This window comes from Dermacentor andersoni, chromosome 11, assembly GCF_023375885.2.
Source record: "Dermacentor andersoni chromosome 11, qqDerAnde1_hic_scaffold, whole genome shotgun sequence".
Lineage (NCBI taxonomy): Eukaryota > Metazoa > Arthropoda > Arachnida > Ixodida > Ixodidae > Dermacentor > Dermacentor andersoni.
In genome coordinates, this window is record NC_092824.1 from 37,563,402 (window position 1) to 37,580,755 (window position 17,354).

The 17,354-nt window shown below is 50.0% G+C and overlaps 1 protein-coding gene across 1 annotated transcript in view; it reads left to right on the plus strand.

Moving 5' to 3' along the window:
* Positions 1-17,118, plus strand: part of LOC126518160 (uncharacterized) — a 33,529-nt gene extending 16,411 nt beyond the window's left edge. Inside the window, exons 4-7 of the mRNA XM_055064290.2 lie at positions 6,764-7,037; positions 7,878-8,186; positions 9,857-11,200; positions 14,237-17,118. Coding sequence (XP_054920265.2) covers positions 6,764-7,037; positions 7,878-8,186; positions 9,857-10,279 — 1,006 coding nt within the window. The 3' untranslated portion in view covers positions 10,280-11,200; positions 14,237-17,118. The remainder of the gene's footprint in view (positions 1-6,763; positions 7,038-7,877; positions 8,187-9,856; positions 11,201-14,236) is intronic.
* Positions 17,119-17,354: the final 236 nt, after the last annotated feature.

Here is a 17,354-nt window from a genome sequence, read left to right on the forward strand (position 1 = left end):
GTCGGCTCAAGAAAGTTCTGACGCCCGCCCCGAACCGATTTGTAGAAGTCGCCGACGGAGGGACTGTCGCTACTGTTGGCATGTGCTCTGCCCGACTCACCAATGCTGAGAGACACACCGTCGTTTTCTTCACCGTCATCGAGCATTGCCCTCAGGAACTCATTCTCGGTCTGGATTTTCTCGCCAATCATTCCGCCCTCATTGACTGTTCAGCTGGCTCACTTCGCCTTGACTTGCCTCTTCTTGCCGACCCTGTGGACCCGCATCCAAGCCGTTTGAGCTGCATGGATTTTATTCGCCTACCGCCTCACTCTGTGACACACGTCGACTTGTTGTCCTCACCAGCTGTACCTGACGGCAATTACGTGGCCGCACCAATTCCGGCCGTTATGCTTACACATAGTGTTATCGTGCTGCACATTGTGCTGAAAATTACTGGCAACCGCACTTGCCTTCCACTTGTCAATTTTGCGCTAACCGCACAAGTTCTGCCTCAGGGGATTTCCTTGGCTATAATTAGCGCTTTACAGGATGATGAGGTCGAGCCATTCACAGTGGAAGATCGTTACAGCTCAGCCCATACCGTGACGTCATCGCACGGTACTGACGTCGACATTAAGAAGATGGTTTCCTCTGACCTTACACCTGCTCAAGCTGAAGCTCTTTGCCGCGTTCTTGAAGGCTATCACGACATTTTTGACTTTGACATTAGACCCTTAGGTCAAACGTCCGTCGTGACCCATCGCATAAATACTGGCGATGCGAACCCTATTCACCGACGTCCATATCGTGTTTCTGCGTCGGAACGAGCTGTTATCCAACAGGAAGTCAAAAAGATGCTTGCAAAGGACATTATCGAGCCTTCGTGTTGTCCCTGGGCATCTCGCGTCGTACTTGTCAAAAAGAAGGATGGAACGTGGCGCTTTTGTGTAGATTATCGCCACCTGAACAAAATCACAAAGAAGGACGTGTACCCTTTTCCACGTATTGAAGACGCTCTAGACTGCCTGTACGGTGCCACCTATTTTCTTCTATCGACTTACGGTCCGGCTACAGGCAGATATCCGTGGATGACATGGACCGAGAGAAGACTGCATTTGTTACCCCTGACGGCCTTTATCAGTTCAAGGTGATGCCTTTCGGTCTCTAACGCGCCCGCCACCTTCGAACGAATGATGGACTCTTTGCTTCAGGGGTTCAAGTGGTCCACCTGTTAGTGCTATTTGGACGACGTCATCGTTTATTCGCCCACATTCGACACGCATGTAGACCGTCTTTCAGCGTTTCTTTACGTGTTCCGCCGCGCCGGTCTCCAGCTGAACTTGTCAAAATGTCATTTCGTTCGCCGCCAAATCGCCGTCCTTGGACACCTCGTAGACGCGAGAGGCGTGCGACCCGATCCGGACAAAATTCGCACCGTTACGAATTTTCCTGTTCCGAAGTCTGCCAAGGACGTTCGTAGTTTCGTAGGGCTGTGCTCTTATTTCCGACGCTTTGAGGAGGAATTTTCGACCATCGCACGTCCCCTTACCGACCTCTTGAAGAAAGACGCCCCTCTTTCTTGGGGTCCTGACCATGCCGCATCTTTTTCGCAGCTGACTACTCTCCTTACCACGCCTCCAATTTTGGCCCACTTTGACCCGTCTGCCTCAACGGAAGTTCGAACTTCCGTTGGTCACGGTATAGGAGCAGTGGTCACGGCCAGTGGTCACGGTATAGGAGCAGTGTTAGCACAGCGCCAGCGTGGACATGATCGCCGTATAGCCTATGCCAGACGACGTCTATCACCCGCCGAGCGCAATTATTCAATCAGAGTGCGAGTGCCTCGCTCTTGTGTGGGCTGTTGCGAAATTTCGTCCATACTTGTACGGACGCCCCTTCTGTGTCATGACTGATCACCCCGCTCTCTGCTGGCTATCCTCGCTCAAGGAAACCACGGGACGACTCGCTCGCTGGGAGTTACGCCTGCAAGAATATACCTTCTCCGTGGTATATAAGACGGGACGCTTGCACCAGGATGCCCATTGTTTGTCCCGCTACCCCGTCGACGAACCGGCTGATGCGCACGCCATCGCTTGCGTTTTCTCTGTGTCCCAGTTGTTTCAAATCGGCAACGAGCAACGGCGCGATCCATCATTACGAGCCCTCATCGACCGTCTGGAGTCAACTCCTAGCGACGCCTCTCTCCGGATGTTTCTCCTTAAGGAGGGGCATTATACCGCCGCAATTTTGATCCACATGGCCTTGATCTTCTGCTCGTCATTCCATCGCACCTGCGTTCGACTGTCCTCGAGCAAATTCACGATGCTCCCTTGGCTGGACACTTGGGCGTCTCGCGCACATACGACCGTGTTCGCCGTCGATTCTTTTAGCCGGGTCTCGCCCGCTCCGTGCGGCGCTACGTTGCCGCTTGTGAGCCCTGTCAGCGCCTGAAGAAGCCCTCCACACCTCCAGCTGGATGTCTCCAGCCGATCGACATCCCACTCGAACCCTTTTTTCGTATTGGTCTAGACCTTCTTGGACCATTTCCTCTCTCGGACTCCGGAAATAAATGGTTCGCCGTCGCTACCGATTATGCTACGCGGTACGCAAGCACCAAAGCCGTCCCGACAAGTTGCGCTACTGACGTTGCTGACTTTCTGCTCTATGACATCATTTTAGTGCACGGTGCTCCACGGCAATTACTCAATGACCGTGGCCGCAGCTTTCTGTCGGCAGTCGTCGAGGACATCCTCCGCTCCTGCTCGACAAAGCGCAAGTTCAGCACGTCCCACCACCCACACACCAACGGCCTCACGGAGCGCCTCAAACGGACCATCACCGACGTGCTTTCGAAGTACCTTGCGACCGACCACCACGACAGGGATCTTCACTTACCATATGTGACGTTCGCGTATAATTCATCGCGTCACGACACCGCCAGCTATTCCCCATTCTATCTCTTATATGGCCGAGAACCCGTGTTGCTCTTGCACACTTTGCTGCCCTCGGCCACACGTTCCGCCACTGAATGCGCCCGCGACGCGATCGCACACGCCGACCACGCGCGCCAGCTCGCCCGCACCCGTCTCGAGGCCTCACAGGAGCATCAGAGATGCCTCTAAGATTGCCACCATCGTGACGTGCACTTTTCTACGGGTTCTCTGATGCTTCTCTGGTCACCCGTTCGACGTGTGGGCCTTTCCGAAAAGCTGCTGTCGCGCTACACTGGCCCTTGCCGTGTGCTACGACAAGTGACCGATGTCACGTATGAAATCATCCCCACCGATCTCTCAGCGTCATCATCAGCTGCAAGTGACATCGTTCACGTGGCAAGACTAAAATCATACCACACACCCTTCACCGCGGATGTGTAGATTAAGCACCGGGACGGTGCTTCTACAGCCGGGGGTGATGCTACGGAAGAGCCGCCACAGTGTGGCTGCACTGATGAGGACGAAGACGACGTGTGTGCCGGCTTGATATAGCGTCGCTATTTTGGCCTCCGTGAGCTTCCCTGTAAATAAATTGTAAATAGTATTTGGTTTCAGCTTCACGTAACAATATGTATGTTTTTTTGGTTTCTTCTGTTGGCTGGGGCAGATATATATGCTTTGTTCCAAGCAATAAACTTCAGTTGCAAGTCAGCGCTCGTCCGTGTCGTTTCTCCCTGCTTGTCCCCGTGAACACCGCGCTGTTCTGTTTCAAATAACTCTTTGGAAGGCACGCGGGCACCAGCGATTACCCTGGAACTTTCCAGAGTCATGTCTAAAAGCCGATACGCTTGACCCGCAGATCAGATTTTGATGATCCCCGACACTGTTCGCCGCCATCATTGTGGTCTGATTGTAGCCTGTTCTTGTGGCCACAGGTTCACTCAATAAAAACTGTTTCCTCATTAATAGTTTTCTGCTGTGTTCACCGTTCTGCTACATGACATCTGGTGGAAGTGTTAGCCCATTCATGTGGCGAACATCCCCACAAATCCCCGATCCAAGCCCTAAACCTGAGGACAACACCAACGTCGGCAACGACCAGCGACCTAGCCGTAGACAACGACTGCTACCGGAGTGCGGACCTCTTCCTGAAAAGACCATATGAATCAAGGCCAAGTCAACGACCCAATGGCAGTCCCAGCGTCCATCATCCTGCTGCAACAACCTCGGGAACGAACAAGTTTCTGTGGATCATCGGCTGCAAACTCTGAAACCTCACTGTGGAGACATACGAGAGGATCACGACGTTCAACAACTAGAGCGGCTACGTGTAGCTGCGCCATGTCTATTTTTTTTTTCATTGGAGTACGCTGCTCGGACCTAGTTTGAGAACTGAGAGCGCCCTGGTTACGTGAGGCCTATTTCATTAGAAATTCGCAACGCTTTTCACCGGCGTCGTACAAAAGGAAAGGGCCGAAGTACTCTTAGGAATCAGGGTGCAACTACAGAACGAGAGCATCGCAATGTTCATGGACGAGGTGACTCGCCTCTTCCGCCGCGCCGACCCTAACATGTCTGATGAAAAGAGTTCGGTTCTCGATTGTGGGTGTCAAAGAGCAACTATTCACCGGATTAATACGCAACCCACCCAAGACTGTCGCATAATTTCTTCTGGAGGCCGCATCGATCGAGAAGACTCTTGAAATGCGGACCAGGCAATACAACCGCCGTGCGCTGACGATGAACTACGCCGAAGCTGAAGCGCTAAGCTCCGACGACCTGCTCGAGACGATCAGAGTGGTCGTACGGAAGAGCTGCCGAAGTTGTGCCTATAGTCGGAGTGGCTGGGTGATTTTGATTGCTGACATAGTTAGTGGAGATCTTCCGCGGCAACTGGAAGTAGTGGAAGTTCCGGAATTGCTGCAACCCCAACCGGGAGCGAAAACATAGGCCACCGTCGCCCACTGTCAAGGTCCAGCTCCGCGACCACGCCAAGGCCCCATAACACCGCAATTTCGTTGCCCACTGCCGCCAGCGCCACCGCCAGCATGTCCGCCAGTCGCCCTGCGCAGCTACTCGACCATGACAGACATTTGGCGCACCCCCGACAAACGCCCGCTCTGCTATCACTGCGGGAAAGCCAGCCATGTCTACCGCCGATATCCATACCGCGGTTTGGAACGACGAGGGTTCGCCTTCAACGCGCCGTGAACGCGCCGTGCTCACAGCAATGAGAAGGGCCACATAATATCGCCGACTACCTTGCTGCCACTCGGTAGAGCCCTCAATGTTCGCCATCGCCCGGCAGATACCTGTCGCTGCAGCGCCGACCATACACTGGTCCAGCTTTAATCCGGAAAACTAAAGGCAGGAAACGACGGAGGTGGGGTTGCTCTTCGTCAAACTGGCGAAGATCATCTGCCGTCGACGTAGACGCCGAAAAAGACTATCTCGACGACATATCAATAAGACGCTGTTTTCCCGACGAAGCCTGGGAGCAAAGAATACGCCGGCAAAGGAAGACCTGACGACGCTACGTTAGAGCCACAGGTTAACATGACGCACCTGTGATTCTATGCCCAAACCTAACTCCAACGCAAGAAAAAGAACCACTTGCTTCGACGTGGTTCTTGACCCTCATGCAGTCAGCGCTTTAGTATACCCACCACCGCCCAGTTGAAGAAAGTCAAAACTACATGGGAAGGCCCTCAAATTCGGACCGCAGGAAGAAGCCTAATAAGGCCGACAGGAATGTGCACAGGAAGAATTACCGGTTGTGGCCGAATCTATCCTGCCATTTTTGTTGTCCTCTTATAGTGTTTTGCTTGATGGAATTTGTGCAGTTCTCTTTCATTATTTTTTCTTTAGCTAGTTAAATGGTTGTTTGTGTTGCACCGTGGCCACCGAGATTTATGCGCGCAGGCGATGGCCTCCTTCTTTGTCGCTTTTATTCTTCGGGGGAGAACGCCTTCCTTGGTCTGCCCATCTTGTGGGTGGATCGCACTAGGAGTGCACGAGTACGTCAGAGCACACGTCATCACTAGGCGTAGCCAATCCCCCCTGCGCGCCTTCTCACTCAAAAAACTGCGCCGGGACGCGCCTTCCTAGCTGTTGCCTCCCTATCTCTCGCCTAGCCTTTCCTCCTCTCCACTTCCCTTTGCTTAGTTGCGCCGAGTTTTGAGCGGTCGCCGGGCACGGCTGGAACTCAAGCTTAAGTAGCTCCGCTGTTGAAAATATCCAGGTGACGAAAGCTTTATTCCCACTGTGTAATAAGCATGCAAAATCAATATTCCATGCAAAAAGAATAATAGAAATTAAAACTGAAAGCAGGAAGAACTAGGTTTGGCAAGATATTAGCAAATATTAGACAGAGATCACGACTCTGCAGAGTACATGTAAAACGTGGTAGTTGACATAATAAATGCTCAATCAACCCCATGCAAAGGGCAAGAAAGCAAGCAGAAAAAGATCGTAGAATAGAAGAGAAAACCAGGCAACAACAATTAAACTCTTCTATCCATGATAAGCTACATCTTCGTGGATAATAATTGGTGTGTGATGGTAGCCTAATGATTGGTAGCCTAGTGTAGGCTACGTTGTTTTTCATAAATTTGTACACGGTAATTGGTAAGTGTAGCGATCTGTGCTTTTTGTAGATATTGTGTGTAGAGCTGTGTCGCAGAGATGTCTCCATACCGGTTCCTCATGCTTTCCATTGGTTGAAGCTCAATTGGCTGTTGACATTGAGTCTCTGCAATGCAATGCAATGCAGACCCAGGGTTAGTGTACAGCGATAACTAAGCCCCTCAAGCCAGTGCTAACCGCGCGCGCGCTCCTCCCTTTTGCAGACACGAGGACGTCCCGGCTGAGGGCCAGACAGCGGCGCAGAAGGCGGCGCGGTTCTTCAAGTCATGCGAGGACATCGTGACGCAGGACACGGACTACGTGCCACGTATCCGCGGATACATGCGCGACGCCAACCTGCACTGGCCGGAGCACCCCGAGACACGTGACATCGAGTCGGTGGACGTGTTTCGCAGCATTCTTGAACTCAACGACAAGTGGGGGTGGCCCTGCCTGCTAGACTTGAGCCCCGAATACGTCAGCGATACAACGTTTGGGGTAAAAAACATCCATGCGCACTTTGCTGAGCTATACTGCGATAGGCGAAAGCCTATCTATGACTGCCTCTGTCGCCGTTGTCTGAAATGTGCTCCGAACGGACGCCGCTGTATGCGCGAGCGTGGGATGCAAGCGCAGTGTCAGCGGTTGTGATTGATGACCGATGTCCTGCGTCCACCACGCACTGTGCACGGTGACTCATGAGCCACTAAAGGCTTACGCCTTAAAGAGAAAGCACTCGGTCGCTTGTTTCATAATAAGAATACCAGTGGGGCAGACGCAGCTTGGCTCATCTTCCAATAACAAGGACGACCGAAGAGACGTCGTGTGTTTTAAACATTTCGGATGTATATAGTGACGCGTCATGTTAAACTAATAGCTATATTTCAGAAGTTCTAACTTCCCGACGCCCAGCTCGCACACAAGAAGTTCTTACTTGGCATGTTTAAGAATCGCGAAAAAGTTGTCACATTTAAATGTGATCTTATAGTTAGTGTCCAACTGCCAGACCTGGCGCCATCGACGCAGTTGTAGGATAAGTATAGGCAGCAAATGGATTGACGGTTTGTCTCCTAGGTAACAAATGATGCTGCCCATAAAGTATTAATATATCAGTATGGCTTCTTGTCCCAGAAGTCTCAGACGTGAAGCAAGCTGAAGCACAAAACTAGAACCGCACACCGCGTAAGATTTCGAGACATTTCTTTTCGCTATGGATTTCCATCGCAACAATGCTTTCGCTATTCGCATTTTCGCTATTTCTATCGCAACAATGCTTTACCGTTCTAACAAACTGTTTTACTTTTTAGCTCCTCCTTCAGTTCATTTATCAAATTACAGGTCTTCGCACGTCCTACCAGAGGCCTTGATGAGTTCCATTACCACGTGGCGACGCTTGGCGTGGGGTCGCCAGCCCATCGAACGTACTTCGATGCGCTGTACGCCCACTACGGTGGAGGCGTCCTGCATGGCGTCACCTTCGAAGAGATGCTGAGTTACGAGTACGACATCATGCTGCCGCTGCTAGAAGCGTACTACGCCCCGCCCAGGAGATATGTGTTCGAGAGGAACTACTCGGATACCTCGGGAACGTGGGAACGGTGGACCAGCGACATCGAAGATTTCTACGGTTTGACCGGAAACGAGCGGGTAAACCCACAACCTGCTATGTGCTATTTACTGTCTTCAGTGTTGCTGGCGATGTTCGAAGACGCGTTCTTTAGCGCTGTTGCGTTTAAAGGCGGGAGGCGATGCTGCCCTATTTTGCTGCTCCATTTCACACTCTGGAACCAGACAGTTGGCAATGACTGGCAGCGTCAAGCTGCGATTTGGCTTTTGTTTATCATTGAAGTACAACTGCAATGTCAAGCGTTTTTTTGTGAGTGAGATAAGAATCGCGAATATACTGCGGAAATAATTATCTATGGAGAGTCATTACAAAGAACCAGTGCTGCCAGCAAAAGCACTTTACATTACAGTCACACGAACGCTTTAGGTTACCATTGAAACTAATGGTCTTTAAACTCTGCGAGTCCCATTTGCAAGCCGATCTCAGTTATACTTGGTTCCTGCTTTTACTGAAACCGAATTTGTAACTGCGCTTTCACCGAATTAGGACACTGATCATTAGGACACTAATAGACGGCAGACACGGGCGAGCGTTAATTACGTTTCAACGATAAAGGTAATTAAGAAAATTGCACTGATGCGCGCGAGTATGAACAAATATGCGGGTTTTCCATTTATAGATGCTGGGATGATTCACCAGAACAACATCACAACATCAAAGTCGAACCGGCAGACGAGGCATATATTGTTGTTTTCGTTTCTTAATTTAATTATTATATATACCCCGGACACAAGGTCTATGCAGGAAGGGCTGAAGAAAAGAAAACACTGAACAAAACATGTTAACACAAAAAGTGCAAACGTGAGAATTGTCACAAATCCAAGCGATTCTAATGATCAATGGTGCGCGAAAAAAAAATGAGTATTTGAATATGCTAGTTCATTAATGGTTATGGCGAGTCTGTCTCCTTATTAATGGACGTACATAAATTGAGATGTTGGATGTCACTTCGTACCAGAATAAAAACAAATGCTCAGCCATATTTTTTCCTCTTGTCTCATTCTGAAATTCATTATACCGTTTCTTTCAACCCCAGGAATCGCAAAAATTGAATCGATACAGATGCCATCGCTCATTCTCTAATGTCTACGGGGAAAGTTAAGTAACAAGAGCCACCATTGCTCATGCTCCTCCAGCTGTCTAGTACAGTAACGGCTCATACTTTTGCCCACAGTAATCGGCGCATATCTGTTTTTTTACTACGTGCAAACAACACTTCGATAGCACCGGCTGACGGATTGCGAGATTCCCTGCGCCTCCCAATGTACTGCCTGCGAGCCGTATCCCTAGAGTCATAAGTCTAGATGCCATGTAAACACTACAGGCTATGAAATCTCTACGCGCCGTATACAGGCTGCCGACTGTGTACACCCTTCAGGCCTCGCATAGGTCACAGGCAATCCCAAACTCTCAAATGTGCACTGTGGACAGTACACCAGCGAAAGAACAACGAACACGGAGCTACTTAACCGACGTAATTTGAAAGGCTGACAAAGCGTATACTGAGAAAGAAGGAACAACTAATTAAGCGATCCCAACGAATATTCAAGTCTTCGTGGGAGGAAGACGAATGCGAAACGTGGTGAAACGTGGAAGACAAGATGAATTTCTTGTATTTTTTCTCTCGGTGTTCTCGAGAGGCAAGATCGCAGCTCACGCTTATGCGCACCGCACGCGCGCGCGCGCCCAGATCGAGATCGCCACCAACAACGACGTGTACTTCAAGCTGTTCATCGAGCTGATCAAGACGAAAGAGACCATCGTCGAGCTCGTCATAGGCTGGATGGCCGTCAGGTTCACCGCGCGGTTCGCCAACCGGCAGCTCATCGCCAACCACTACAACACTCTGGAGGGCGTGGAGGAGCTCCACCGGACAGGCTGCTTCGCCGTCGCCAGCTACCTCCTGGGGGCCGCCCTGTTCCTGCCCTTCCTGGAGCGCGTCTACACCGAACCGGTGCGCACGGACGCGCGGCGCATCGCGAGGGACGTGCGTCGCATGGTGTACCAGAGGCTCGAGCGCGCCACCTACCCGTGGGCCGAACTCGACGTGGCCTTCAATTACATCGAGATAGCCCGAGTGGACGACATCGAGGCGAGGTTCGGAACCGCGTGACGCCTCATAGTAAAGCGAATGCGAAGTGAAAGCGTTTTAGCTTTGCGGCGGTACGCTGCGGTGTATGCGCTAAGCCCAGAGTGGACGCAGCCTCGCCGCTCCTATATTTGCCTATGTACCGCGCCTCACGAGGACTAGTCGGGGCCGGGTGGGTGTCGAAATAAGCGGTAAGTGAATCGAAAACCGCGCTGAACCCTTATTTTTTCGAACCTTCAACCCAAAGCTAAGCGGCGAAACGTTTCAGCCATTAAGCAAGTGTGGTAGTTCGTAGAGCGCTACGCAGTATCTATAAAATACGTGATAAGAAGTCCATTTGCAAGGACAGTTGGGAGTTTTAATTTTTGAACACCCAAAAAGCGCAACCGCCGCGAGGTGTACTTTCGTGTACTGTTTTGTAGTCCTCGAACTTTGCACATTTTAGTACTAATTTTGCGTTATATTCAGGAGTACAAAAGTACGCAAGCACTAGAGGGCGCGGGGTTTGCAGCACTCGGAGGCCAATTGGTGCGCTAGTTTTAAAACTTACTCTTGTTGAAATTTCGGCACTTTCGTACTCGGAGCAGGTTCACCCAATACCCGGATATGGAGGCCAGCTTTGTAAAGAATCTGCGTGACGCGATTAAGGCCTTCCGTCGGTCGGACATCGATGACATCGGCACGATGCCCCAGCCATGGTCGCTTGAAAACGACTTCTACCACCCGCATGTTAAGCGCGACCGCTTCGACTACACCCTCAAGCCGTCCATTTTGATGACGCCTATGTACCACATGACCGCACCTATGCCGGTGCGCTTGGGCACCTTCGGCGTCGAAGTGGCCATGGCAACGATCGAGTCCTACATGGAGCTTCGATTCCAAGGCCACGGGACAGATCCCCTGGACCGCTTCCAATCATGTTTCTTCGGCATGGAGGATAAGCAGGTTGGTATGGCTCTAGGACATCTTGATGGGCGAGGTGGTGCGTTTCTGTTGGCATGGTGTGCAGCGCAAATGGACGCGACCACCGAAATATGCATGTACACAGGTCATGTCAACGCATCCTGGTGTGATTGTGTTTGTTTCTCTGCAAATCATGCTAGCAGGTTGGCCAGAGTTTTTTTAACTCCAACCCACGGGATACATACCACAGGGCACGTCTAGGTTACCAGTACCTCCAAGCTACTAGGCACAGTTGTTGGAAGCTCGGTTTAGCGGAGGCAAGGAATACACGTTTGGACCACGGTGTTAGAAGTACAGGTGGAACGACGAAGCGCCGCCGCCGTGCACTCGCTGCGTTGAACTTCGGTACCTCCGCTCCATCACGCCACCAGATGGCAGGAGCGGTCGCGGGGCCGAGAAATCGGGCGAGCCGGCTCCTGTTGCGCATTTGTCGACGAGCGGTCGCCGTCAAGTCGAAGCAGTTGTTGCCACGTTGCGCCATTTTTTCATTTTTTTTGTGCGACGACAAGCTGTGCTATTCGTGTGAGCAAGCCGTGAAATTAGTATTAGTGTTGCGAAAGGTTTAGAGTTCTATTCTAAGGTACACCGGGCCTTGAAAATGTCAAAGGCGCCGTCGATTTCACAGTGCGAATTAACAACCTTTTTGATGCCATGAATCGCAGACAGACTAAGGAAGGTCTTAGATTAGGCGGAAAGGATCGTGAAGTGCTGGAATCCTCTCTACAGTGGCTTAATGATTGGGAGGAAGAGGTCAAGGCAGGACGAATTCACCCTCAAAATTTTCTCTCACAAACTACAGCTGAGGGCTTGCGAGTGACTATTCTGTCGACAATTCAGCTCTGAAACTTCTTGTTAAAGAAATGTGATTTCAAATATGCGTTAACTGCAAAGTTTAACCAAGACGTTCTGGAAAAGTTTCTTGGTGTCATACGCCAAGCTGGGGGCCAAAATGAACATCCCTGCTTGCCGACGTTTTTGCAATTATGCAGCATGCTATCCATTTACGGTCTCGTAAAGGCACCCAAGTACGGAAATTACCAGTTACTGCCCAGTAACTGCCCAGTGACCCAGTAACGTGTTTCTGCGCAGGAAAGTCCTAAAGTACTAAATTGTTCAATGTGCAAGCTTAGATTGACTGCAACAGGTGATCTGTCAAGAGCTGAAGCAGCTCTTGTAGTATTGAAAACAAGAGGAGGACTGACGCACCCAAACGCTGCCCTATTTCATCTTTTGAAAGAAACTGAGAGAAAATTTCAGAAGCATGCTGGCGATATGCAAGCCTATGACTTAACTATTGACTTTGTGTTAGATAATTACAACCTGTCATTTCCATGTCAGGAACATAAAGTAGACATCATGGCACAAGCTCTTCACTACTATGTAGGAGTGCGGATGCGGCGATATTGCAAGCAACTCAAAAAGAATGAGAGCAACAAATCTCAAAAGTTGAAGTCATAGTTTTTGTTTTTCGCGTGTGTTTTCAATACTACTCATACTTTTCACGTGTGTTTTTCACGGGTGTTTTCATACTACTCCCTTCGCTAAAATTCACTGTTTTAAGTGCAACAAGCTAGCGTTAACAAAGGTTGTATTCATCACACACGTTTTATGCGTACCCAATGACCGCTAATTGCTTCGAATGTCCGAGACAGCAATCGACAGTACGTTTTGCTGCTGTAATACTGCGGCTAATACGTTATTTTTGTCTAACTAAGTAAACATTACTTCGACAAACAAAACTAACTTCTGTCATATTTCAACACGACTTATTCACTGCTATATGCCTAAATGCACGATTTCACATTTCCGAATGCGAAGACATCCCCCTATCGCGAACATTCGATGTGGTGAATTGACATATTGAACAGATATCTATGGCTGTATCACCAAAATCTCGTATTTGTTCGCCGTTTTTACCTTTTTGCGCTCGTCATAGCGTGAAGGCTGAGTTCTTTTATTTGTTTCGAGTGGTGTTCGCGGCCGCGAAGCGACCACGCATGACACCTCGCATCGGCCACGAGTACTGTGGCGCCATCTCGGGCCTTCTGCACAAGACGCGGACCGAAGTTCCCCCTTTCCGGAGGCGCCGTTCGTCCACCTAAAATACTTGTAACACCGTGGTTTGTACAACCGGAGAATGGAGAATCTACGGGATTTAATCTGAGTAAAATCAGGCTTCCTTAGTGGCAGTGGTGGTGCTCCTGTCTTACAGCTACTTCGGTTCGAGCAGGGGCAATGACCCCCACGGCGGGAACCGGGAAGTGACCGGCGCTGGCTACAAAGGTTCCTCCCTCTCCCTTCAGAAAGCTGGAGGTTTAGGTCTGAATGGTGAAATGAATGAAGAGCTCATGTTCAATATAGGCTGGTTTCACGCGTTCACACGACACTGTCTCTTCTTTGCCGCGAACGTAAATTATCAAGGTCTTCTCTGAACGTGAAACCACACGAAAGGGGCCTTCGTAGGAAGGAGTCAGTGGTGGCTTGCTAGACTCGCGTACGAAGTTACGTACGATCGCTACACAGTTACAGAATGTTCACCTTTGTCAGTACTCATGTTATACTCCAACCACGTAGCGACCAAGGGTATGGATATAGGGGGCTGGATAGGGCATCCATGGAGACGAGATGAAGTTGGAGCTCCGTGGTAGACAAGTTGATTTCTTGGGCATTTGTTGATTTAGGTGGGTGACTGCGCGAAGTATTTAATCTGAACAGTAACCTAGGGCTTCAGTAGCGTAGAGTTCATCCTATCCGAAGATCACAATCCAAAATTGGTCTTTTTTTTAGAAATCCATCAAATCCTAATACATAACCGTAGTTACGTAGCCAGGATTACATTTTCGTGGATACATTACGCGCTTGACGGAAGGCGGGGCGCGGGGACAGTGGGTTTTGTCTCACGTCGTTTCAACCCCCATCCGATAATTCCAGGTCCATTGCCCCCCCCCCCCCCCCCCCCGCACGCCACTCCCTAATCAGTGTGGTAATTAAGGTTTGTCATTTTCCACGCTATTTCAGCGGCAAGAGGAGCTCACTCCCCAATGGGTCAGTCTATTGGAGACCAACATGGTAGATAGCGTTGCCCTGGACGTCGCGCTCTTGGTGCTCAAGCTCGTACCGTCCTTCGACGAGGAACGGCTGCAGGACGTGCCGCTCACGGGCCACCAGCTCTTCTACGTCGTCCACTGTTACACGCACTGCGCCGAAGAGAATGGCACGTCATTGTGCAACGACCCCCTGAAGCACAAGGAGGACTTCGCGACCGTCTTCTCTTGCCCGCCGCACAGCAACATGCGATTGGAGAAGTGCCCGAGCTTCTGACACCGGAAACCTCCACGGCACTGTATTCCGCGTGGTACACCGCGATATCGTTTTCTCTTATAACTATTTAACCGTGTTCCCAAAACTGCGCTTCAAGCTATCGGCATGTTTCGCACATATCGACAGTGTTAACACATTTAGCGAAAGTATATAGGTTTAGCACGGGCTGAAATACTTGTTTCCTTAGTCTCATCTCACATGTGATCAAAATACACAGTTATGCGAAGCCACCCCGCTAAGCGAATCAGGGAAAGAAGACAGTAACAAACTGGCTAAACTTACCCAGCGCTGATCTTTCCGAGACCATTCCATTCACACTGAAGGGTTAACAATGGGGGATAGATGAAACCCTTTAGCATAAACCAGATGTGCCGGGGTAATTGTTTGAAGCTTGTCGCGTGTAACGTGCCCCTTGTTTTTTTTTCTTTCATAATTTGTAAAACTAAGCCCCTCATCGCATTTGCCGCAAAACAGCAGGTGTCTTTTTGGTGTGGGGGACATAAAGCTCGCGCGAGTTACGTCAACCAGCCAACTGCCCCACATTGTGCAGCGCTAATCGGTGTGATGATTCCATTCGCACGGGGTATGAATTAGTAGATGACGATGGGACGAACTGCCGATTCACTCTGTATCTCGTTCCCGACTGTGTGGTGTGACCCGTTTGATACTTTACGGCGCACTGCTGATATTGGACAGAGGTTATATCTGGTGTTTTGTTGGGATGGGCGTCTACCCCCTTTCTCCGCCCTCCTGTTTTTGTAGTTTTTGTCATTCGCTATATATGCACATACATATCCGTTTTTGATGCTCAACGGTGCGTACATTTGAACAAGCGCAAATGATGTGTACCTCTTTCTAATGTTCAGCACGCCTGTGTACGTGTAAGCTAATCCTCTTCGTGGTATTTTGAAAGTGTTCCGCGCTTTGTTGTGATTTTTCTATTGCAGCAGAGTGCCGCATAAGTCAAGTGCCCGTCGGACGTTTGTTCCATGAATCCTGCGCAGTCGGCGCGCCACCTGAACTCTTACTGTGACGCGTATGCGTATGAAAATTGACTTTGCTGATATAGAACGCGGAAGGAGCGTTGCGAGTGTGACGTCTACTTTCAACTTTTTTTTTCACGAGCAAATTTTTAGCAGGGGACGGACTCATGTTCTCCTTTTGGCATCAATGTGACACGTGTTTGAACCATAGTGCATATACGGACTACGAGTGTCATACTCCGCACGTTCCCTATGAGTTTATTGGTATTCCGTATCAAGATGACGACAAAAAACAGAACTTACGTGTACGGTGTCACACCCGGTTTGTCGTCCTCGAGGATATAACAAACAGCTCGTTTGTCAAAACCTTGTCTTCGGCTTGGTTCCTGCATCGGCCGTTTGTACGTTGGAGCCTCGCTAGCTTTCGACCACTACACCACATTGATAGGCCAGGCCAGGGCTTTTTAATTGTGCGGATCACCGGTCGTTACACTATCAGCGGCTCTACCCTTGTCGCTTCGTATTCCTTGCGCACCTCGCACGTATTTCCGGAATGACAATCTTCGTTAACAGAGAGGCGTCACGATTACCGTGAGTGCAGGCCCAATAGTCCTTGCAAGACGCGACAATTATAGACCGGTGGTGACGTAGTTCCCACATGAACCCTCCGTGACGTGATGAGCTTTGACGGCGTCTGCGCTATTTGTTTTATAGATGAAAATGAACTACGCTGTATTCTAAAACGTGGAAAGAGAACAGTTGAGTAGTGTTGAGAGCGTTTACTGGTCGCCAAAATGACCCGACCCCGAGAACACCCCTTGAAATCAACGACGCCACGCTGATGTACCGGCGCTGGGGTTTCGACGCGAACTTTCAAGAAATGAAACTTTCGCCTTCGTTTTTCGCCTTCAAGAATCGGTTTCCCCAAGTCGTAACTTGGAATTGATATCATAGAAAGAGTAGCTGTTGGTTGACAAACGGCACATTAGAAAGGAAAAATTTGAGTGTATGTTGATGAAAGTGAAGAGTAACTCTCATAATACAAATCAAAATACAGTTGGCGAAAAAGCTATGAATTTAATCGCGTCGACCTTAGGACAAAGTCCTGAATGACAGTGCGAACTTTCCCGTCGCTGTGCCTAATGGCATCTTCGGATGGTCATATCGGAGTGCGCTTGACCGCACCCGCATGGCCTTGCATGAGCCTGGTTCTTTTCTATTGCTCTCCTCCTCCGTCGAGCGCTCTCAGGCGCTCCGAGCCTTGTCCTAAGAGCACTCGTCAAGACAGAGCGTTTTGCGCCGCACGTCATCACAGCGCAGCGTCGCCGCTTTTGGCGATCCTGCACTGTAATAAAGCAATGGCGGTTTCTTATGGAACGCTCGTCCTATCTGTGCGTGCGCTGTTTTTTCCAGTAGCACCGGGAACTTCGGCTGAGCGAAAGTGGACGGTCGCTGTAGTCATGTGGTTCGGCGTCTGCCGTTTCATCCTGCTCCGAGAGCTGGTGGCACGTTCGGCTTGCGTGCTCGTCGTGTGCTTCTGAGCTCAAAAAAACGTCGGACCTGCACGGCACTGATTTGGAGGATCAAGGCGGCCATATTAATAAGAGTCGAGGCACCCAAGTATAACAAATACGTAATAGTTAAATGTAATCCAAGAAGGTGGAGCTGCAGTTTAAGCGTTCTTCCTCGTAAAATGAATCGTTTACCGGAAACAAACCTGTGAGGGTGCCAGAGAAGCTCCGAGTGAGTATAAAGATCGCACTTGACAAGTTAGCATAGCGATAACTTGATAAGAAATTCTACTTATGTTTCTTTTAGTGGTTGAATAACAT